The sequence below is a fragment of the Polyodon spathula genome, chromosome 4 (genome assembly GCF_017654505.1).
Source record: "Polyodon spathula isolate WHYD16114869_AA chromosome 4, ASM1765450v1, whole genome shotgun sequence".
Lineage (NCBI taxonomy): Eukaryota > Metazoa > Chordata > Actinopteri > Acipenseriformes > Polyodontidae > Polyodon > Polyodon spathula.
This window is the reverse complement of record NC_054537.1, coordinates 30,700,416-30,723,292: the sequence shown is the minus strand read 5'-3', so window position 1 is coordinate 30,723,292 and position 22,877 is coordinate 30,700,416. Positions and strand designations below refer to the sequence as shown.

General features: G+C 41.5%; 1 protein-coding gene and 1 long non-coding RNA gene across 3 annotated transcripts in view; one reads left to right on the top strand and one right to left on the bottom strand.

Annotated features, from left to right (window-relative positions):
- The window catches only part of LOC121314407 (nuclear receptor-binding protein 2-like), a 72,664-nt gene extending 52,782 nt beyond the window's left edge, over window positions 1-19,882 (top strand). For both annotated transcript variants that reach the window (XM_041247644.1, XM_041247643.1), the window contains exons 7-19: window positions 371-465; window positions 935-958; window positions 1,546-1,629; window positions 7,141-7,196; window positions 7,383-7,478; window positions 8,162-8,294; window positions 11,293-11,395; window positions 12,106-12,156; window positions 13,979-14,114; window positions 14,490-14,543; window positions 14,752-14,815; window positions 15,354-15,409; window positions 19,099-19,882. In XM_041247644.1, the coding sequence (XP_041103578.1) occupies window positions 371-465; window positions 935-958; window positions 1,546-1,629; window positions 7,141-7,196; window positions 7,383-7,478; window positions 8,162-8,294; window positions 11,293-11,395; window positions 12,106-12,156; window positions 13,979-14,114; window positions 14,490-14,543; window positions 14,752-14,815; window positions 15,354-15,409; window positions 19,099-19,194 (1,048 nt within the window). In that variant the 3' untranslated portion in view covers window positions 19,195-19,882. The remainder of the gene's footprint in view (window positions 1-370; window positions 466-934; window positions 959-1,545; window positions 1,630-7,140; window positions 7,197-7,382; window positions 7,479-8,161; window positions 8,295-11,292; window positions 11,396-12,105; window positions 12,157-13,978; window positions 14,115-14,489; window positions 14,544-14,751; window positions 14,816-15,353; window positions 15,410-19,098) is intronic.
- On the bottom strand, window positions 9,245-9,897 carry LOC121314410. The gene is made up of 2 exons (XR_005950101.1): window positions 9,856-9,897; window positions 9,245-9,543 (listed from the first exon to the last, which is right to left on the bottom strand). It is a non-coding gene; the product is annotated as an uncharacterized LOC121314410 (long non-coding RNA).
- Window positions 19,883-22,877: the final 2,995 nt, after the last annotated feature.

Sequence of the window (22,877 nt, the reverse complement as noted above, 5' to 3'; positions counted from 1 at the left end):
GCTTGGAATTGCTGTCTAATGAGTGCCTCAAAACACAACTTTCAGGAAAAACACCCAAAAAAGCTGTGAATTATGTTTGCATTGAAAGCAAAGGTACTGCTTTTCTATAGATTCTTTGAGTGTGGGTTCTCAGGATGCCTATGTCATGGAGAGCCTTCAGCCAAGAAATTGGGAACTCCTGCTATAGAGCATATTTTTTTTAAAGAAATGTGCAAAGTTCTGAACATCAATATAGACATCTGCGTGTCAATGAAATTAAATAATATACAGAAGTACATGAGAAGTAATTACACTAAAACAGATGAATGGTTCTGGAGCATGGTTAGAGGTTAAAGTGGCTGGTTAACAGTCAGCTGTGTTGATTTCACAGCTACCTGCATTCCTGTGACCCCCCTATTATCCATGGCAACCTGACCTGCGACACCATCTTCATCCAACATAATGGCCTCATCAAGATCGGCTCAGGTACAAGCATCTGCAACACAACACAGTGTACTGTATACCGGTGGTTAGAAACCTCAGAACTTTCACCCACCAATCAGGAAGCTCCGCTGCAGTGCACTACCACACAGTAGATGACTGCCGAACATGCCCTCTAATGAAAGTTCTATTCCTTAGTTCACATCTTACAACTACACGCAGGACAGAGGCAGGGGCTATATTCAGGCACATTGCCAGAAGACATTTTGAGAACATGCCCTCGCAGCTCTGCAAATGTCTGAAATGTATTTGTTCTATTTTGTGTACATTCATCAATTTTGGTAAAGCCCACTGCCAATATTGGTTGCGCTTGGTTTTACATTTCTGCTGTAAGGAGACGCTTGGGTATGTTAACTACTATGCAATCCTCTCATCTATCAGTTCATGTTGCTAAACTGTTTATCTTGTTTATCTCTTCCACCCTCCAAACCTGTCTCCGCTGGTATCCATGCAGTCTGGCATCGCCTTTTCGTCAATGGTAAGAGTCTGTTCCTGAACTTCACGCAAATCTGCGTCTTCCTCTGCCCACCAGCCCACAGTACTGTCGACCTGACTGGATGAGGAAAAACTGGGGAAAGCAGGCAGTAGATGCACTGTACAACAGAGGTGCTGCAGAGAACATTAGAATGAAGAAAGCTGAATTACCTAGTAGAAATGTTGAGGATTTGCAATACTTTAAAGCAGCAAATAGATAAGATTAACCGTTGTGGTTGTTCCTACTAAAATTCTGTAAAGGTGTAGTTGTTGGAGTGCTGACAATTACCTCTTTGTTTTATTGATGTCAAGCACCAAAGAGCATATCTGCAATGGTTTAAAAGCAACAGTCATGTAACTGCTCCTTCCTGCAACTAAGTTGTCTCTTGCTAGTTGTACACTGTTACAATGGTTTAATCGACTTAGTGGAGGTATCACTACAAGTATTATTTTGTGTACACCACGATTTATGCCACACAACTAATTGAGTTGCTACCTCTACAAAAAGAAATGCAGAATCACAAGTTTATATATGAATGGCGAATATTGTCAGTTGATGCAGATTTGTATTTGTTATTTTTTCCTCCTCAGTATTTCCAGATGCAGTCCATGGCCGCATCAAACACCTCCGAGATGAACAGAGAAACCTCCATTTCTTAGCCCCAGAATACGGCTGTAAGTGTCTGTGTGTGCTATTATGCAAATACACACGCGCCAAGGCTGTGAGAGTTCATTTAACAGGCAGAACACTTAAACCCATTTTCACATCCAGCATACAAGTAATGTGCTGTAGCAAAATACTGAACATGACGACAATTACAGAAAAAAATGGTGAACCTTTAGTAAAATACTGTTGTAATTTTCATTTGCCAATTTGCACATTTTAAATTTTTAAAGCCTTATTCGAAATGTATGGTCAGGTGATTTGACCGAATTTTGAATTCAGTGACGGGCACAAGACACATCATACCACATTTATCTTGATCTCATATTGAAATGAAATGTGTACTAAATCATTAGCGTAACTTGTAACAAACAGTGTAGGCACATTTCTGAGTCCTAAAGTAACCTTAGAAGTTCTTTCTTACTTATTTTGTAAGATTAACAGTTATATTTTACTTTAAACAAAATATGGTGCAAATTACATGTTGGTGTAAAGGTCCATTTACCAACACCACTCTGATCCTGGCCCAGCTTCAAAATGTACCAGCCTGGCATCATTTTTAGCATCGGCTTTTAGACTTGCTGACATGCATAATCACCATGCCCATAACTTCATGCCAGATCTTCTTACTCCCTTACCCAGCCAGTAGCTAAGGTCACCTGACAAGTTTCTGGCCCTGCCAATTAGCTATTTACTCTGGGTAGGCATTCTTTTAGCTCCGTTGCATTCTGTATTTGTCCAGGAATAATGAACTGGTCCCCTTTTTTTATGTCTGTTTATTTTTTCTAAATAAAACAGAGCATGACAAAGCAAAACAAATACAAAGAACTTATACAAATGAGCTCATACACACAGCAGAGAGAAAGGGATGAAAAAAAAGGAAAACAGTCATTCCAGCATGAGTTTGTCAAGGGAGGTGAAGACTGAATCCCACGTCTCCACTATCCCCGGTCTCGCACCATTTAGTCTAGTTGTTGCCCGCTCCAGATGAACAATATCTCTAAACACAGTTAACCAGTAGTAGGCTGCAACCATTGCAGGCTCAATCCAGTTTGAGAATAATTCTTTTTGCAGCTGTCAACCCTGCCAACAGAATTTTACATTGCATTGCATTAAGGTCAGCTAGTGAATCATCACTGTGCAAAAGTAAACAGGGTTCTGGCAGCAGCTGAGAACCTAAAAATATAGAAAGCACATTGGCTACGTATTTCCAAAATGCTGCAATTACTGAGCCATCCCAGAAGATATGAAGCACAGTACCAGGTGCAACAAGGTTGCAATTATTACATGAAAAATCAGGAATAAGTTTCATACAAGAACCTCTGTAGGGAGTTGCATACACTCTATGAATAAGTTTACAAGGAACCGTAAGATTTTTTTTGTAACAGATTATTGTAAATATCAAAAACAACTCCTCATCGGGGGATTACCTAATACTTGAAATTAGGAACAGACAGTCCAGTCCTGACAATTTAGCTTTTTGAAGAGTAGTTAACTGTATGCGTGGATGCTTGCCCCCCCAGATAAACTGAAATCATTTAGTGGGCTTCTTCAAAATATTTTGGAGGAGGAGCTAGAGGAAACATAGAAAACAGAAAATGAATACACGGCAGAACATTCATTTTGATTATAGCTATCCTACCTTGCAAGGAGAACTGCAAAGCAGAACACCTCAAAAGGTCAGCCTTGACCCCCTCCATCAGTGAATTACAATTCTGCCTAGATATCTGATGTAAAGAGGGATACATTTGTATGCCTAGATATGTAAAACGTTTATCTAGAAGGATGATGGGAGGTAATATAACGTTCCTAGTAGCAGAATTCAAAAGAAACAAAGTTGATTTGGTCCACATAATTTTGTAACCTGACATCCTTTCAAAAGCCTCAAACAATGTTAAAACAAATCCAAAACTAGCCAGCGGTAATCCCATTCCACCCAATCGAAGGCCTTTTCAGCATCCAGGGAGAGAACTGCACAATCAGCAGGGTGAGGATCAGACACATGAATTACATGAGGCAGGCGCCGAATGTTATCCGAAGCCAAACGTCCTTTCATAAAACCGGTACATGATTCTAGTCTGGTAACGAGCACCTTGGCATATAATTTAAGATCACTGCAAATTAGATAAGTAGGTCTTTAGGTTGGGCATATAAGGGGATGTTTACCTTTCTTTAGTAACAGAGCTATCAGGGTAGTTTTCTGATCCCTATGAAATGATCCACTTTTAATTGCACAATTTATGGAGTCCAGAATCAAAGGGCCAGCTGTGTTCCAAAATTCTAGTAAGTTGGGGAGGACTGCCATCTAAGCCATTATCTTTTTTCAAGGATTTAATAGTCATTTTAAGTTCATCTAATGTTATTGGGGCATCAAGCCTTCTAGTGTCTTCAGCTCCTAGTTTAGGAAGATCTAAATTATTTAAGAATGTTTTACAATTATCATGATCAATCTGTGTTTCAGATGTATAAAGATTATCATAAAATACTCGAAACGCAGCATTTACCTCCTCTGGCTTTCAAACTAAAACATCTTTCTCTGTTCTTATTGCATTGATAGAGACCAGAGATGCACTGTGTTTCAGTCTCAATGCCTGAAGCCTACTCTGTCTATCCCCTTGAAAATAATATTTCTCTCTAGTGTGGTGCATAATAAATTCAGTTCTGGATAAAGACAATGCATTAAACTCACCCTTTAATACATTCAGTGCTTTAGCTCTATCCTCCAAGAATGTATTTTTCTGTGCCTTCTCCAAGAATTGTTGTTCTATGTCACTGATACGTTTGTTCTGAGATGAATTTAGATATGAAGAGATGAAGTGCAGTTACCTCTCAAGAAGCATTTAGTAACCTCCAAGAGTGTCTGTGGATTCTCCGCAGAATCAGTTTTAAAACTAGAAATTCAATCAATTTTGTGTTAAAAATTCAGAGTTTTGTAGCGAGGAGGTATTAAAGCGTCATCTACTGGCTCACAAGGTTTTACTGCTACAGTTGAAAGTGTATAGCACTGGAGTGATCCGAGTGCAATCGGAGGGATATCAGTTTTAAACAGAATTAGTAAACTGAAGATTGCACACGGTCCGTGATGAAAGAGTTTTAGCAGGATGAGAAACAGATTGATCTAAACTGGGGTTGGTTACTCTGTTAAAGTCCCCTCCTATTAAATGAATAATCTGAGAGACCAAGCATCACATCAGCAATCCTAGGAAAAAAATCAGCAGCATATTCGTTGGGGGCACAGATTAAACAGCACTTTAAATAATGTTAAAATAGCGTTCTAGCAAGGATACAAAACAGCCCTCGTCATCACCTCCAAATCCGTCAATCGCAACTGTAATTTCCTATCCATGAGGATAAGTGCACCTATAGTTTTATTGCAACACAAGAGTATGCAGCAGTTTTATAGAATTTATGTATGTCACACGATTTAAGATGTGCTTCTTGTAATAAAGCTATATTTGCACGTTTACGATGCAGAAAGTCGAGGCATTTTATACGTTTAATAGGTGAGTTAAAACCCCGTAAGACAAGACCTTAATATCCATTTTAATGGTAACGGCAGAACTGCAGGAGACCCCTTCCACGTGAAGGTTTTGCAAAAGGCAAGATGTAACATCAAATGTGGTACGAGCTCTAAAACAACTATAAACACAAAACAAGAACCGCAGGAGGCATATCACAAACCAGCCTCCCTGTTCTTAAACAATCCCAACACCTTGGGACCGTGATCTTACAACCGCAACGTCTGCCCAAGCCGAGCTCCCGTGTGCACTGCAGCCAGTCAACCCTTGAGTTTAAAAACAAACATTTACGCCGCAAGTTCCACCCAGGTTATTTAACTTAAATTCAAATGGGCTTCTGTCTGTACAATCGGGTAAAAACAAAAACATTACAAAATTATAATATAATACCATAACCAGAGAAAGGTAGTGCAGCACTAACAGTAATAATAATAATAATAATTATAATAATAATAATAATATAACCAAACTTATCCGTAAATCTTCAGCAGGTCTAGGGGGTTTTTCAAGTATAATTGTCCATCACTCAGAATGACAGTGTTCAGGTCACTGGCTCACCGCAACAGTTCAGTCCATCTCTTCTTGAAGGTCAGTGGGATGTTTCGAAGAGTCCCCTCGAGATTCAGCAATCTTCAGTAAAGATGGAGTAATGGAAGTAAGGTTGGCGAACAAAGTCTGCTTCCGAGCATTGCCTGAGACGCTAAGAAATCCTCAGCTGCTTTAGGAGACTTGAAGTGAAAGGGTTGACCATCACAGATGATTTTTTCAGAGTAGCTGGATATATAAGGAAAGGCCTCAGTCCCCCCTGCCACCAATTCCCGTCTCTTCTGGGCAGTTGCATTGCTATAGTCTCTTCAGGGCAGTCGCATTGCTGTAGTCTCTTCAGGGCAGTCGCGTTGCTGTAGTCTCTTCAGGGCAGTCGCGTTGCTGTAGTCTCTTCTGGCAGTCGCGTTGCTGTAGTCAGCACACTGCTGTAGTATTAGCTGTCATCTTCTATCCGCATCTCTAGTACTGTACAATCTGTGTACCCTTTCAATTTCAATCTGATGATTTGCCAAGGAGGGGATCCATGTAGGTAGCGTCGCCTTCAAAAGTCCAATTGGATCCTAATCTTCCTCGGATTCAGGCAGACCCACCAGCTGCAGGTTATTCGTTAGGCTCCTTGTACTGTAGTTCCTCAATTAGTTGCTTGCAGAGTGTGGCGTAATTTTTATTTGACCTCAACATGGACAGTAAATTGTCAAACGTTTTAATAGTATCGTTTGTGGCTTGTAGTGTGATTTGCAAAGAGCTTATCTGTGGCATGAACGTATCTTCCAGAACCTCATGCACTACTTGCTTCATCAAAATGCCTTGCTCAGTTGCTCCTCGGAGAAGACTGGCAATTCCCTGATTTTTTTCTTCAAAGGAGAGCGTTCCCGTCTCTCATAAATTGGCTTTCCCCTGATTTCTGACTTTCATACTACCAACTTCTGCTTCAGAAGCAGTTGACCGTTTATTATTTTTTTATTTTTAAACTGATATTGGAGAGCTGCTTAAACGGAGCCTCAGCATAAGCACATATCCCAGTCAGAAGGTCATTGATCCCCTTTTTTAGGTTTAATAAAAATCCCAGCTCTCGTCAGCAGTTTTTACTGCTTAACTGGCATCATCAGGGCATGCTGAAGGTCAGTGTTTCAATGAAAGCACTAAAGAAGGTTCAGTTGTTACTGTCACATAGGTAGTGAAACACCGCCACAGAGCAGACATGGTAGTCATGAGGTAATTTATGTGGTCAGAAAGAACATTACATTTTCGTGCTTCAACCTGAGAATGCACTCATTATACTGTGAAGGTCACACAAGGGTCTAAAAATAACGATTTGCCATGTATTGCATCAAGTCATGTGCTGCATCAAGTATTAATGTGGCCCAATGGGGCGAGTCACTGCCACTGTTGCAGCCACTGTTGTTTAATGATGAGAGGAAGTCTTTAATCATTTATCCTCTTTGCTTGCTTTCCCAGCTTTTGAAGACAAAACCGCGATAGATATCTTCTCGTTTGGAATCTGTGCACTGGAGGTACGAGACCAGTCTGACTCATTCATAGGTTGTGCTGCAGTGCCAAGATAGTTTATTAGAAAGTGAATTAGTGCAAGAGCATTGCCTTTAACTCACACCAGCGCAGAGCCCAGGTTACGTGGGCAGTATAGGAGCTATTCCTTCATCTCCCTCCCTCTTCCTCTCCTCTCCTCTCCTCTCTATTAGATGGCTGTGCTGGAGATCCAGGCCAATGGGGATGCTATCGTCTCAAAAGAAGCTGTAGCTCACACGGGGCAGTCTCTGGAGGATCCATTAATGAGGGTCAGTGAGCTTCGTTACAGAAACCAGGAATACATGCAGCAGAGGAAAATAAACTTTCCAGCATGTCATGTTTTTTAACGAGGGGTGTTCGTAACACTATAGTGGAATACATTGAGAGGAGTAACGGTAGTCACTTCAGTCAAGTTAGAATAAAGGATGTTGGAAAACGACCTACAAAATAAAATGATAATAGCTGTGGACATATTAGAAAAAACTTTTGTTTAAGAGACAAAATTATATATATCTTTTTTTTTTTATTGAATTGACATATGTGGTGAAATTGTGTCTGAAATTATGAATATATAAGTTAAACAGAAAATTTGAGAAGACAGCATGGCCTAGCTGTCTGAAGGGTCTAGACATACGAATGTATAATGTCTACTAAAGGGGCCACATTGCATACAACACATAATGCTTGATCACTTTTTTTATTCATGTTGTTACTAGATCCTACTGCACTAAACACGGGGGGGGCAAGTTTGCCCCAGCTGTATCTTCTTTAAGCTTTGCCACATTTGCTCTATTTTTAGTGTTTACATTTTGCATTGCATAGTTCATTAAATCATGTGATAGGCATGCGCTTCAGCATAGGAACCACTTTTTATGCCAGTCTTGTATTCCTAAGCTAGCAGTTGGATGCTGTGTTTGTGAAGAGCTGTCTTTAATGTTTCTCGTCTCTAAAGGAGTTTGTCCAGGCATGTGTGCGTCATGAAGCCAAGAAGCGCCCCAGCGCCCACGACCTGCTCTTCCACCGAGTCCTGTTTGAGGTGCACTCCCTGAAGCTTCTGGCTGCACACTGCTTCATCAACAACCAGTGTGAGTCAATTCACCCCAATGTCAGAGTGGCCTTTCAGTTTTCTGACAGCAGTCAGACTCAGCATAGATCAATAACCACAATAACAACTTAGATTTATAAAGCGTCTTTCAGGCTCTGGGACCCCAAAGTGCTGCACAAAGTTTAATTATAATTTTGAAGTCGTTTCCAGGGGCCCCACAAACATTTGTCAAAAGGAGAGGAAAACATTTTCAGCTTAGTCTTAAACAGTTAAGAAGTGAGTCTGCATTCTTTGAGTTCCACAGCTCAGGCACCGCGCCCTGTCTGCCCACTGGTGACATTAAGTGACCAGCTTCAGACAACCTCCAAGAAGCAGTTTGGGTGGAAAAATGAGAAGCATTTTGTGAAGGGCTTTGTATCTCAAAAAGAAGGTCCTTGTAGTCAATCCGTGCAGCTAGCCAAGGCAGTTTTTCCAGGACAGATGATGTGGTCAGTTCTGCGAGTGCCTGTTAAATTTTAGCCAGAACAACTAGGGTAATTCCATACCCAATTAAAACAAAAAGTATGTTTCTTACCAGTAACTATTTTTCACATGACAGAAGAACAACATTTTGTATATTTATATAATATAGTTAGAATTCAACATAGCAATCAGATGTATATCACAGACTATAGGGAACTATAATAAATTATCTAAAGCAATGACATACTGTATTTTAACCAGACCCAGCATGTTTTCCTTGAAAATATTCAGGTAATTTAATTTGTATTTGGGTCAAGTAATATGAAGATGGTTCCATGTAAATGGAACATGTGGTATCTGTGACCTTAAATTAATATCCTGGTCAACAATTTCAGCATTTCAAAGCCGACTTTGTTTTATAAGGTATTTAAAAAATGTGCGCCTGTCTTCATCTTTCATCATAAAGCAATAACTACGTTCAGTCAGAAGGTTAGTTAAGTAATGACCCATCCATCTCTCAAAGTAATCAGCCTTCTTAATTGTCTCCTTTATTATCCTCTGTGGATGTGGATCCCTGGTTAAGGGAATATAGTGGAGGCACCTGTATGATCATCCATTCATGAAAGTGTCAAAATTGTGGGCTATAAACAAAAGCACATGGGTGAAAGTGGCTAATGATAATTTTGACTGAAACTCCTGGGACAAAACCAATCTTTTGGCTGGGGGTCTGGGGGCTGCCTAGGCCCCCCAAATCTCTGGGGTTGTGCATGCTCTCAGATGCACTCTCAGCCATCTTGGGTTACTTTCAGAAGCAAGTTTGAACTTGACTGTAGAAAAAGAGATTGAGAAAACACTTCACTTACAACTTGTCATTTTACCAGATGGACCAGCCTGACAAAACTCACATGAGACAAGTTAACATAGTTTTTGAAAAGCAGTGTTTGCTCTAGGACTTACTTACTTTCTTTAGTGAGGCAGTATATATGTTTTATGATTTAGAATTCAACACAACAGTATTTTTATACATGCCAACATAGTTTACTGATCTTGTGTTTCTGAAGAACAAAAAAATAAAAAAAGGTAAAAACAATATTTTCATTTAGTATTCAGTTAGTAAGAATTATGTCTTTTGGAATTACCTTGTTGGACGGCACAGTGGCGTGGTGGTTAGCGCTGAATCAAATCCAGGACCCTCACAGCGCCAGGGTCCTGGGTTCGATCCCAGACTAGGGGTCTGTCTGTGTGGAAATTGCATGTTCTCCCTGTGTCTGCGTTGGGTTTTCTCTGGGTACTCCAGTTCAGGTTGATTGGTCATTCTAAATTGCCCTCTGTTTGCATGTGGTGCCCTGTGATGTGTAGTCCTGCCTTGCATCTTGTGTCTACCGGGTTAGGCTCCGGCTCACCGCAACCCTGTAAAGGATTAAGCAGTTAATGATAATGGATGGATGGATAGAAGGAATTACAAAAAAAAAACCTGTGGAAACATGTAGGGTCCCTGCATTCCATATGTCATTTTTTTGCAGCTCTTGTGCAGAAGATCCTTCTTTCCTTTTCATTTCTGAACTTTGCCACGGCCTTCCCATAATCAAACTTCATCCAGTGAGGTCCCTCAACTCTTATGACAAGGAGAGTATTCAGTCTGTCACTTACCAGTCTATTCCTGGGGGCTGTCTTCAACACATTTTGAGCCCCTCGCCAACAAGACTTGGAGACACACACATATACTTCCAAATTACATTATAAACCCCATTGTAGAAATGTAGTACATTTCTCACACTCTCACTCCATCACTCTCTCCAGTTCAAAACTGATAGATCGCTACTTGACAGTTCAGGCAGAACTAGGCCAGCCAGACTATGTTTTGGTCTAGCAAACAGATATGTTTACAATGTGTCTTGCGGTGTTTCATTGTCTGGTGGAGAATTTTCTTCATCGTGGTATCAACATTTCTGGATCATGGAGCATATTTATTTTTTTTTTTTTAGAAACACGAACTACTTGTTGCTGTCCTCATCAAAAATCGTGTTTGTTCAAACATTCGTGTTGAAATGGCACTAGCATTAATAACGGTATAAGACATTTTACTGCTTATTGGAAGTGTGTTTGGCTGGGATGTCTTAATAGCAGCGCTCCTGTGTCATACCGGCCACATCTTGATAGATGGAGCTCGCTAATCTAAAAATTGTCAGTGATGGAGCTTGGAACGTAGGAGGATTCGCTTGGTGTCGGCACTATGCACACACTGAGTCGGACACCAAACCCCCCCATTTTTTTGGCATTTCTACACAAATCACATGAATGGACCTGGGAGAGGCCATTTTGACGGAATTCCGTATACAGACAGAACACTTTCACCCATGAAAGCATGTCTGTTTCTGTTCATATGTTACTGTAAAGTTTTTACAACAAATGTTCTCAATTTGGAATTTAGAGCTGCCTGACATTTAGGTAAACTGTTTAAATAACTAGCTGTGAATTTAAGCAATCAGGTCCTCGCAACTCAATGTTGATTGCGCACTTAAAAAAATAATTAAAAAAAAAAAGTGAATCTATACTTGCTTTGGTTTCCCTTCTAGATATGTTGCCTGAGAACTGTGTGGAAGAAAAAACGAAAACATTTGATCCTAATGCTGTGATGGCAGAGATTCGTCATAAAAACCGTCCAGGGGTGCAGCTGAAGTGAGTAGGCTGGGGTGTGTGTACCAGAGTATTTTAGGGCATGGGGCCAGGGGGACCATTGATAACGGTTACATTCAAATGGGCCTGTGCTGGGATCTGTTCAGTTCTAAACTGAATTTAGGGGTTTTCCCTATCAGAGTTCCCCATGACTGAAACCACAAAGGTGATGTACAGGAGGGGAACTAACCCTAGGATTCAAATTAAATTGTGATTCTGCTGTCCTTTTTAAAGACAATTTAAAAACTACCAAATAATAAAATATATAACTGTGTGCAACTTTTTATTGTCAATCCCAGTTCAGCCCCTGGCTGGCAGTGTTAATGCAGGCTGGTCCCTCTCACAAAATGGGGTCTATTTTAATTCTCTAAACCGTGGCAGATGAAAATACTACTGCTCTTTAACTCCATATTAATGCAAATAAGGATAACATCAACTGGAATAGGATTGTTGAGAGATGTGGGAGAGCCGGGGGAGATGTAGAAAATGATTGCTGTTTCCCTACATGTTTCTTTTTTGTTTTGCCAATAATTAAATATCCAGGTACCAATTGATTTTCTTTTGTAATTTGATCCCAGGTTCATATGTTTGATAAGCTATTGGATGTAGACCATGTTTGTGGTTAGGCATGGTTGTTCATCTGGGAGCCACAACACAAAACATGATAGAAAGGCAGCCTTGATAGTTTACTGATTTACTGCACTAACTTGCAGGTATTCCCATGTGTCCCCTCTGGAACTGGACAAGTTCTTGGAAGATGTCAAGTAAGTCTGCACTTCAAAATATTCTAGAGCAGCCAAGTGTATTAATTCCATTTCACTTTTTTCTGCCTGCTACAACTGAACAACTCGTCAGTTAAAATAAAAACCACTTCAGCAAGTAGATATTTAATTTGTATTATTGTGCAGTGCATGTATATATTGTAACAATACGGTATTAATGCTTTGTTTTTAATTGTTTTGTATGTTTGACATGTATTGTGCAGTACGAAATTAAATGAACAGTAATTGTAAGGGAAATTGCATTCATGTAAAATACATGGATGAAGGCTAGATTTGCATCCTGAGCCATTCGGGAAAAAAGGCAGAATACCACAGTAGTGACATCAATTCCTCTAGAGGAAAATATACTTGAACTTTGACCCATTAGACTCAGAGACCATCACTTTCAATTGAAACACAAAATGTCTTGTTTTCAACCACTCGACAACACTCACAATACAGAAATGTTCATTAATGATCAACAAAATGAGAATACATTTAAAAAAAAAGATGTAAAGCTGGTACATTCGTATCTCACAGAAACTGAAGAGGAACGGGAAATTAAAACAAGGTAAAAGTAATCATCCAAATAAAGCTGAAGCACTAAAAGATAATGACATAGAACGTCTGTACAGCACTGAAACACTGTTTAAAAAAAACTGACTACTGCTAATCCTCGTCTTCTTTAATATTAGCATCACAAGGGTATCCATGTATTATAAAAAATAAGATGAGCCTCTTCAGTGAGTTACAGGAAAATAATTCCACCTCGAGTGGGTTAAACTCAAATTATTCTTTAGTAGTATTTGGCTCGCTGTAAACATGAGGTTAAACTAGTTTTCTGGATATGCGGCCTGTGATAAGTTTGGTTGTGCAGCTTTGTTCTAGAGGACAGTAAAACCATTGGGTGCTTGTTTCCAGTATCCACAATAGTGTCAAGTCGCGTAGGAGTCAATCAGTGGAATAAAGAAGAGCTTGAAGGTTATGGTTATGTGGAATATACAACTGTGGTAGGGTAGCGTCACGGCCCAGGCTGGTTACCTGCAGGAATTAGACCCAGGCACAGAAGCTGCAGTTTGAAAGCATTGTAGCACACCTTAACCAAAACAAACAGGAACAAACAAAAATCATGGCACAAAGGCCAAAATAAAAGGTTTCAACAAAAGAAACAACACACCTGTTGGCTGGGCATTAGCCTTCACTACTAAATTGCCAAACAGTACAAAAATCACAGTCCAAACTCCTCCACCAGACAAAGAATTCGTTTTATACATGTGGCCACTCCCCAGTCAACACCAATTACCTAATTGGGGAATGGCCACATCTGCGATTGCTAGGAGGGACAGATTTAACCCCATCCTTGCCAACCTTACATTCTCACACACACACACACACTGTTTACAGCAGCAGGACTTTTGCCCTGCCACAATATTTTGAGTATTGTTTTTTAAATAACAGGTCAAACACACTTTTGTTAACATGGTTTGAATTATCTAGTTTGCTGACCAAGACAGAGTTTGGACCTACCTTACACTATGATAGTGTTTATATAACTTCGTGCTACGTAAACACAGGGATGGAAATATGACTTCCATTGCATAGCAGTTTATTCCATTCCTGGTTTTACTATGAGTTAATTAAGACAAACCTGAGCTTGTTAGACACTGTGGTTAATCACATTCGTACTAAAACTTGGTTACCATCCCTGTAACACAGTGCCCCGGATTTGGCAATGCTGTGGGATTATTAGGCCATTCCAAGTAAATAGCAATTGGGCGAGAATGATTTTCTTACAGCGGTAGTTGATGACGGTGTTGTTTTACAGGAATGGGATTTACCCCCTAATGAACTTTGCTTCTCCCCGTCCCCACCTCATACCACGTGCCCTGTCACTGTCCCAGGAGCATGTGGAGACTGTGACAACCCCCACCCCTGAGCCACAGGAGACGGAGACCAGGAAGGTAATTGCGGGCTTTACATTTTATATAGCGCCTTTCATGTGACGGAGCAAGGTGCAGAGACAGCAGGAGGCAGAGACCGCAGCTATTATTTTTTATTCTAATTTGGTATTGTAATTTTATTTTATTTAGGCCACTGTTATGCTTATATAAAAAAAACAAAAGCAGTTACTTACACTGCAAAAGAAAAGGCAAAAACGATCACAGTTGTTGCTTGTTTTGTAATTAGGTACTTTCTATAAGCTACTTCAAAGGCTATTGGCACCATAATTCTAATTAATCCTAGGATTACACCAAACCAGATTCATACAGGTTCCAGCCCAGGTTTCTCACTCTCAGTTGACTGCAGTGAATCAGCTCTCTGTTTAACATTTGCAGGTTGTCCAGATGCACTGTAACCTGGAGTCCAATGACGAAGGGACCAAAATGCATGTAAGTATTGGATTCTCCAGCATTCATTAAAACTCAGAAACCACTACAGTATTTTTGTTAAAGGGAGGAACACAGTGGGCCTTCCTTAAAAAAAAAAAAAAGAAATGGGTAGGGGCAATGAATATTTGTGTATGTCTATTAATTAATAATAATTAATCTCAGTGAGATTATATTTTGGTTAATACAAAATGTATATTTCTTTCCACAGCTGACCCTATTTCTGAAAATGGAAGATAAGCTACACAGACAGCTCAGCTGTGACATTCTTCCCTGTAAGTGTGGTATAAATCATATTTAGAAATGCTAAAGCAAACGTAATAAATTCAGTGACAAACTTTGATAAAGACGACATTGAGTGTTTTTTTTCAAGTTATGGATGAGGTAGAAAGCATGTATCTTCTAAATGAAACTGCTTTCAGAGTGGGCATAAGAATAAGAGTTTTCCCCATAGTGTTTTCAGCAGAACCTCAAGCAACTGTAAGACCAAAAAGTGTCTTAATTTCAATATATCCACAGCAATATCTGGCGTTTATAGACAAAAACGTATTTTTTATGATTCTTCTATTGGCTTTTCTTTGAGGTTTTTAACAATTAAAATAATAGCAGGTGGAGTAACTACATTCAAGAATTTAACAATAAAAAACAAATAAACAAAATAACTGAATGAGGTAACTGCTCAGACAAATGGTGTCTATATTGGTAACTGCTTTCCTGAATTTGATAAAAAAAAAAATCTTTGTGAACGTACAAGACTACACTCTGTGCTTTTAGGGTATCAAAATAAAAATGTAAACCTATTTTGTTTTTCAGCTGATAGTTCAAAGGATCTAGCAAATGAACTGGTTCATTATGCATTCATCTGTGAGGTATGTGCCACAACATTCCTTCTTAGACTAGAACCAGCCTCAACAATCTGATTTTTTTTGTTTCTTCTGCTTATTCATATGCAGCATGTTAGGTACATACCTACAGTGGCTTGTGAAAGTATTGACCCCCCTTGGCATTTTTCCTATTTTGTTGCTGTGACAGGGTCTTCCTCGAGTCACGCGTGTGGGTCGCCGCTGTTCAAGCATACAGAGAGACAGAGGTGGTGTTGAAACGCCGGCACAGGCGCGCAGGATTTATTAACAACAAAAAGAAAGTGAAAGTAAAATAAAGGCGGTCATGTGACGTTACCAGCGATGGTAACGCACAGAGGACAGATACAGAAAACCGTACAAAAAGTGCAAAATAAAACACAATACCCCAAACTATAACTCAAAAGGTGCCGTGAAAACGGCAGGCCTTGCAGCAGCCCGCGGGTATCCCCACCCTGCCCCAGTACCCGGGCCGGGAGCTCCCGCCGACACCCCCCGACCAAATCCTAGACTACCCCTTCCCCCCAGTCCCTTCGCCCTTTCTGGGGCCAGTTGAGGGGGCGATCCAGTAGCCGCACTCCTCCCGGGCAGTTTCGCAGGCGTTGGTTCTGCTGCCTGGTACTGCTCGGCAAGTTCGACCGCCCGGTCCAGCGTGTCTGGTGCCTGCCGCTGGACCCACAGCCGAGGTTCCGGGGCTAGACATTCCAGGAAGCGCTCCACTACGATCATCTCCACCACCCTGGCTTTGGTGTTCAGCTCCGGGTTCAACCAACCCAGTGCGTAATCCTTCAGACGGTGGGCGATGGCTCGTGGGTGCTCCCCTACCGCAAACTGCTCCTCTCGGAATTTCTTCCGATACCCCTCCGGTGTGGCCCCCACGCGATTAAGGATGACGGTTTTCAGCGTGGGGTAATCCATCATCCGTTCCGGGGACAGCGTTCTCGCTGCTGCTTGCGCCTCCCCCGTGAGCTGAGGAAGCAGGTAACTAGCCCACCGGGCTGGATCCCACCCGGCCGAGGTCGCCATAGCTTCAAACACCTCCAAATAGGCGTCAGGTCGATCCTCGGCCGTCATTTTTGTGGGGCGTTGCAACTGGGGGTCTGGAGCTGCGGGTCTTGCCGCCCCCTGCACTGCTGCGGTGAGCGTCTGGCGCAGGAGGTCCATCATCGCAGCAAACTGTGTAGCATCCATGGCTCGTCTGCTCCTTCTATAGCTGCACTGCTTGGGGCAGTGCCAGTGAATCCCACTTCTAACACCACGTGTGGAAGGGGTGTGGGTAATTCACTGACCAGGAGACAGACAGGTGTATTCGGGAAACACCACACAGGTGCCCAGTTTTATTTTAGACAAGTTATTTTTTTTTTTTTTTCTCTCCGGCAGAGGGCACTGTTGACCGTGGGCTGCCTATCAACGATGATAGACAGCACCACGGAAATACCACAGCTGGTACACGAACAGCAAATGCACTCGCAGGTGCTCAAAGAAATAATAATGAAAACAGAAGGCGAAAAGAACAAGGGAAAATAAAACAGTAATAAAACTACAAATAAAAGGTGCTGCACTCGGCAGCGTTATCCCGGTCGCCGCTACCCGCACGACCCGGATCACCGTCCTACTCTGTCGGCTATCTAGCCTGCTCTTTTACAATACGCCGGGGTCTGCCCAAGGGTTCCCCGCTCTCTCTCTCTGTCTCGCTGATTCCCGGTCCCGAATCAAAGTGTCCGCACCCTTAGCGCGTCTAAGTGGGCAGACCTGAGGAAACAACAGAGCGTTATTTTATAGGACCGACAATCACCCAAGACCCGCCTCTCGGCCATTCAGAGAGGGGGAAAGTCCACACTCACACTTTCCCACCTCCCCGTGTCACTGCCATGACTCACAGGCGGTTGTTGGACGACTGCCGCCCTCTTCCTGCAGCCCGTGAACACGCCAGCAGAGTCAGCACAGATCTCTCCCTGTTACAGTTGCCTTACAACCTGGAATTAAAATGTATTTTTATTTGGATTTCATGTAATGGACATACACAAAATAGTCCAAATTGGTGAAGTGAAATGAAAAAAATAACTTGTTTCAAAAAATTCTAAAAAATAAATAACGGAAAAGTGGTGTGTGCATATGTATTCACCCCCTTTGCTATTAAGCCTCTAAATAAGATCTGGTGCAACCAATTACCTTCAAAAGTCACATAATTAGTTAAATAAAGTCCACCTGTGTGCAATCTAAGTGTCACATGATCTCAGTATATATACACCTGTTCTGAAAGGCCCCAGAGTCTGCAACACCACTAAGCAAGGGGCACCACCAAGCAAGCGGCACCATGAAGACCAAGGAGCTCTCCAAACAGGTCAGGGACAAAGTTGTGGAGAAGTACAGATCAGGGTTGGGTTATAAAAAAATATCCGAAACTTTGAACATCCCATGGAGCACCATTAAAGCCATTATTAAAAAATGGAAAGAATATGGCACCACAACAAACCTGGCAAGAGAGGGCTGCCCACCAAAACTCACGGACCAGGCAAGGAGGGCATTAATCAGAGAGGCAACAAAGAGACCAAAGATAACCCTGAAGGAGCTGCAAAGCTCCACAGTGGAGATTGGAGTATCTGTCCATAGGACCACTTTAAGCCGTACACTCCACAGAGCTGGGCTTTACGGAAGAGTGGCCAGAAAAAAGCCATTGCTTAAAGAAAAAAATAAGCAAACACGTTTGGTGTTCGCCAAAAGGCATGTGGGAGACTCCCCAAACATATGGAAGAAGGTACTCTGGTCAGATGAGACTAAAATTGAGCTTTTTGGCCATCAAGGAAAACGCTATGTCTGGCACAAACCCAACACCTCTCATCACCCCGAGAACACCATCCCCACAGTGAAGCATGGTGGTGGCAGCATCATGCTGTGGGGATGTTTTTCATCGGCAGGGACTGGGAAACTGGTCAGAATTGAAGGAATGATGGATGGCACTAAATACAGGGAAATTCTTGAGGGAAACCTGTTTCAGTCTTCCAGAGATTTGAGACTGGGATGGAGGTTCACCTTCCAGCAGGAAAATGACCCTAAGCATACTGCTAAAGCAGCACTCGAGTGGTTTAAGGGGAAACATTTAAATGTCTTGGAATGGCCTAGTCAAAGCCCAGACCTCAATCCAACTGAGAATCTGTGGTATGACTTAAAGATTGCTGTACACCAGCGGAACCCATCCAACTTGAAGGAGCTGGAGCAGTTTTGCCTTGAAGAATGGGCAAAAATCCCAGTAGCTAGATGTGCCAAGCTTATAGATACATACCCCAAGAGACTTGCAGCTGTAATTGCTGCAAAAGGTAGCTCTACAAAGTATTGACTTGGGGGGGGGGGGAAATACTTATGCACGCTCAAGATTTCTGTTTTTTTGTCTTATTTCTTGTTTCTTTCACAATAAAAAATATTTTGCATCTTCAAAGTGGTAGGCATGTTGTGTAAATCAAATGATACAAACCCCCAAAAAAACAATTTTAATTCCAGGTTGTAAGGCAACAAAATAGGAAAAATGCCAAGGGGGGGGGGGTCAATACTTTCGCAAGCCACTGTATCTATTTATATTTTGGGTGGCTGCTGCTAAAAGAAAGAATTTCTCCCATATAAGTTACCAAGCATAGTCTACTTATAATCTGGAAACACAGTCCAATAACAGTGCTTTGTTTAAATTGTTGTTGTTTGAACAGGATGACTGTGAGAAGCTCACCAGCTTCCTGGAGGAGGCCTTTGTCAAGCACAGAGCCAGTGGATCAGCCTCGCACGGCGTTATGATGATGCACTGAACAGATTCCACACTTTCCACAGAAACTGCCTGCCACCCAGAGTCTAAAAGTCACTTTGAGAGAACAGCAAGACTGGCAATGAGACAAGGGGTTTGGATCCCGGGGTACAACCTCGACAGAACTTTACAGATAGACTCATATAATATGAAAAGAACACAAACAGCAATTTTACCCTCCCCCTCCCCAGATAGCTCAACTGAGAGGCAACATTGCATTTTCAGTAGCATGTCCAGTTGCTTCTACCTAGTTTAGGAGCATGGATAGGACTGTGAGGATACAGTCAAACAGTCAGAAATGTGATTTCACTAATCTCCTGGCTTACTCTCACCTATAATTTTATTTCCTACCCCCACCATGAGCTTACATCTGCAAGAATGTATGCATGAAAATGTCTTTACAATTTCAGAAAAGCTTCCAAAAAACATTCATACTACATACTGTGGAGCCCCATGATTGAATACATGTATTGTCATTTTATAATCCAGTCTTGTGGAACTGTGTGCTGGTTCTGTAATTTTGTCTTTCTGTTCCCGTGTAGAAGGACTGACCAAATTTATTTCAAGGCATGCCTTATGACTGGGGTGCCCTGAGAAGGACCACCGGCACATTAGTCCACTGCACCAGCCCGGTAGACTGGTGTTCATGTGGGCTTTTAATTATATAAAAAATATTTAAAAAACACTTCAAATCACTCTTGTTGTCCACTTATTGATGAGCAATACTAGTAGACTTGCCAACATACTGAAAATAAACAACATGGGGGTTCTAGGAAGTTTTGAGAGATGGAAGGGGTGGGGGGAGGATGATGACATTCTTCAATTTAGAAATTGGGACCATCAACCTACATATTATTTACGTATTTTAATTTAGTGACCAATTATTTTATCCCCATGTAAAAGTACTTATTTCCTTATCAAATTTCCTCATGCAAAATATTAATGTTCCTTGAGAATAACAGAAAGATCCAGCAGTCCTAAGAAACAGCAACGCTCCGCCATGCCTTCCCTGAGGGAGCTGTCTGCTCATTCCTGTGGCAGTGGGGAGAGAGATGCACCTGCAAAACCAGCTGCAGCCACTGCAGAGACCCCAGCTTGCGCTGCTCAGCCACCTCCAGTGACTCAAGGTATTGAAGATCTTTAACAGGCTTGGCAGGCTGTAGCCCTGTGGCGGTCCTTAGTACTGCAACAACCGTGATTGCAGACTATCAGCAGTACAATCCTGCAGTTGCAGCTGGTCTGCTTAATGATGATGTCATTGACCCTGGCCCCTGACAAGGACACTCCAGAGCAGGGATGGAAATAAGACTCCCATTGCGCAGCAGTTTGATCCATTCCTGGTTTTACTATGACTTTAAAAAGATGCACCTAAGCTTGTTACCTATGCACCATGGTTAATTAAGCTCATAGTAAAACCTGGAATGGGTGAACCTACTATGCAATAGGAGTCTTATTGTCATCCCTGCTCCAGAATACACAGAAGGCCTAGTCCTGTATTCATCAGTGCTGACACTACTGAGAAGGATTCCATCTCTCAACCTCAACACCCAGACCTAAACTGATGAGGACGATTCCTGTAGCATCATTAATGCAAAGGATAAAAAAGGCGGTCTGGAGACCCAATGGGCTATATGGAGAAATCACCTGCATACATGTATCCTGATGCTGTTTTGAGAAGGATTTCATCCACTCTATATCAACAGCCAGACCTAAACAGATGAAGACATTTTCCTTGGCATCTTAAAAAAAAAAAAAAAATGCTTTTGAATTCCCCTTGTATGAGGCGGTCAGATATCCTGTTGGAGCAATGTGTGAGGAATCTGCCTCCTATGCGCCGTGTCTACCTAGAATAGTTCAATTCTACATGGTGCCAGCAGGCCACAAAGATGATTTATTTTAAACAGCCTAACCAGAATTCCATCCTGGCTACACCAGGTCCTCCACATCAGATGGTGTAGACAAGAGGACTGACACCTTTCTGAAAAAGGATTACACAGTCTCCACCTGCAGCAGGTGCATTAATAACTATCAGGGGTATGCCACCTAATAGCAACACAAGCTGGGGATATACCAATATATAACTGGCCATGCAGCTAGCAGCAAAGGGTAAGTATGTCACCATGATCAACCTGCAGGCTGCATGGGATACCATTGACACAAATGCCAGGACTGTGGCAAATGTCACTGCAAGTAGGTGCCTTCAAATTGAACATCACATTTCCTTTAAGAATATAAGATACCTTGAGTAGAAATCCTGCCTCTGTAAGGATGAGGAGACATATTCTATGGCATGTAAATTGAGCATGGATTGATCTCTTCTAGTAGAATGACTCCCTGTGGGCATAACCAGTCCTCAGTGTGCATAATATGGGCAATTCCAGCAGACACACAAACCAAACTGCTGGAATTGCCCTTCAAGGGGATCTTCCCTTTGGCACTGGTCTGAAGGATCACCTGTCCCATATGAAGGAGGATAAACGAGTGACTTGAGTGACTTGACTACACAGATACTGTTTTAGTCTTAACCACCAGCAACAGACATAATCCACACACCGAGGGCTGGTTACACCCACAGTGAGTAATTCTACTAGAATAGATCAATCTATTCTCTATTTACATGCCATAGAACAGTTCCCCTCATCCTTACAGAGGCAGGGTTTCTAGTCTGTGTCTTGTATTAAAAAAGGAAACGCCAAGTTCTGACCTTTTCTAAACCTCATGGGCCTGAACACTTGCATCCTTTCTTAATTAAAAAAAATTAAGATCGTTTCCCCTCTACCATCATCAAGGCAATCCAACCAGGGTCTGCCTCCACATGCAAAAGGTATGCAGTAAATACCTCTGTTTCTCCATCAGGGACCATCGGTGCCAATTAATGGGGATAATGCATGGTACAGGTCACCAGACATCACAATCCAGGTAACCTACTTGCCGGACTCAACAAAACAGCATTGCAGAACAAGACATCTGCCGTTACCTTGGCCTCCTTCGATACTGTTATTAGCATTATAACTTGAATGTGTCTTGCTCTCAGCCTACCTTTGCTCACTGTGTATTATATTTCTCTCTCTACTGACATCTCAATCAATCTATTTAGTTTAGCGTCTTTCACAATAGAATTGTCACAGTGCTTAACAGGGCGATTAAAAAAAAACAAAACTGTCAATTTAGCAGTTTTAACGAATAAGAGCAGTATTAGTACTCCTTCGGTTTATTAAATACTTAAAAATGGATCAAGCGGTTACAGACCATGTTGAATCCAGGCAATCTGGGCAATCTAGTGCCTTACAGATCCAATAGCATTAACACTTCAATACAGTTATTGTTATCACATGATTCATCCTTTGGCCAGCCATGCAAAACACTAAAGCGCCCACCGCTAAATTCTACAGCATCCAATATATATCACTTTTTAAAGCTGAAATATAATTCCTATACTTTCTAGCAATGCTTTAATATAAATGCAATATAAATTCAAGATTATACTTACCTTCCAATATAAGGAATTGTAGTGTAGAATATACGCAAAGACAAGAACTATCTTCAAAGGCAGAGGCTTCTGAGTTGAATGATACTTGACTGGGGTCTTGCCTCGACTTTTATAGAACTTTTCCTCCGCTTTGCACGTCAGAAGACTTAACTAAATCTAAACATTTTGGCAGCTCTTATCTTTAAGTGAATAATATT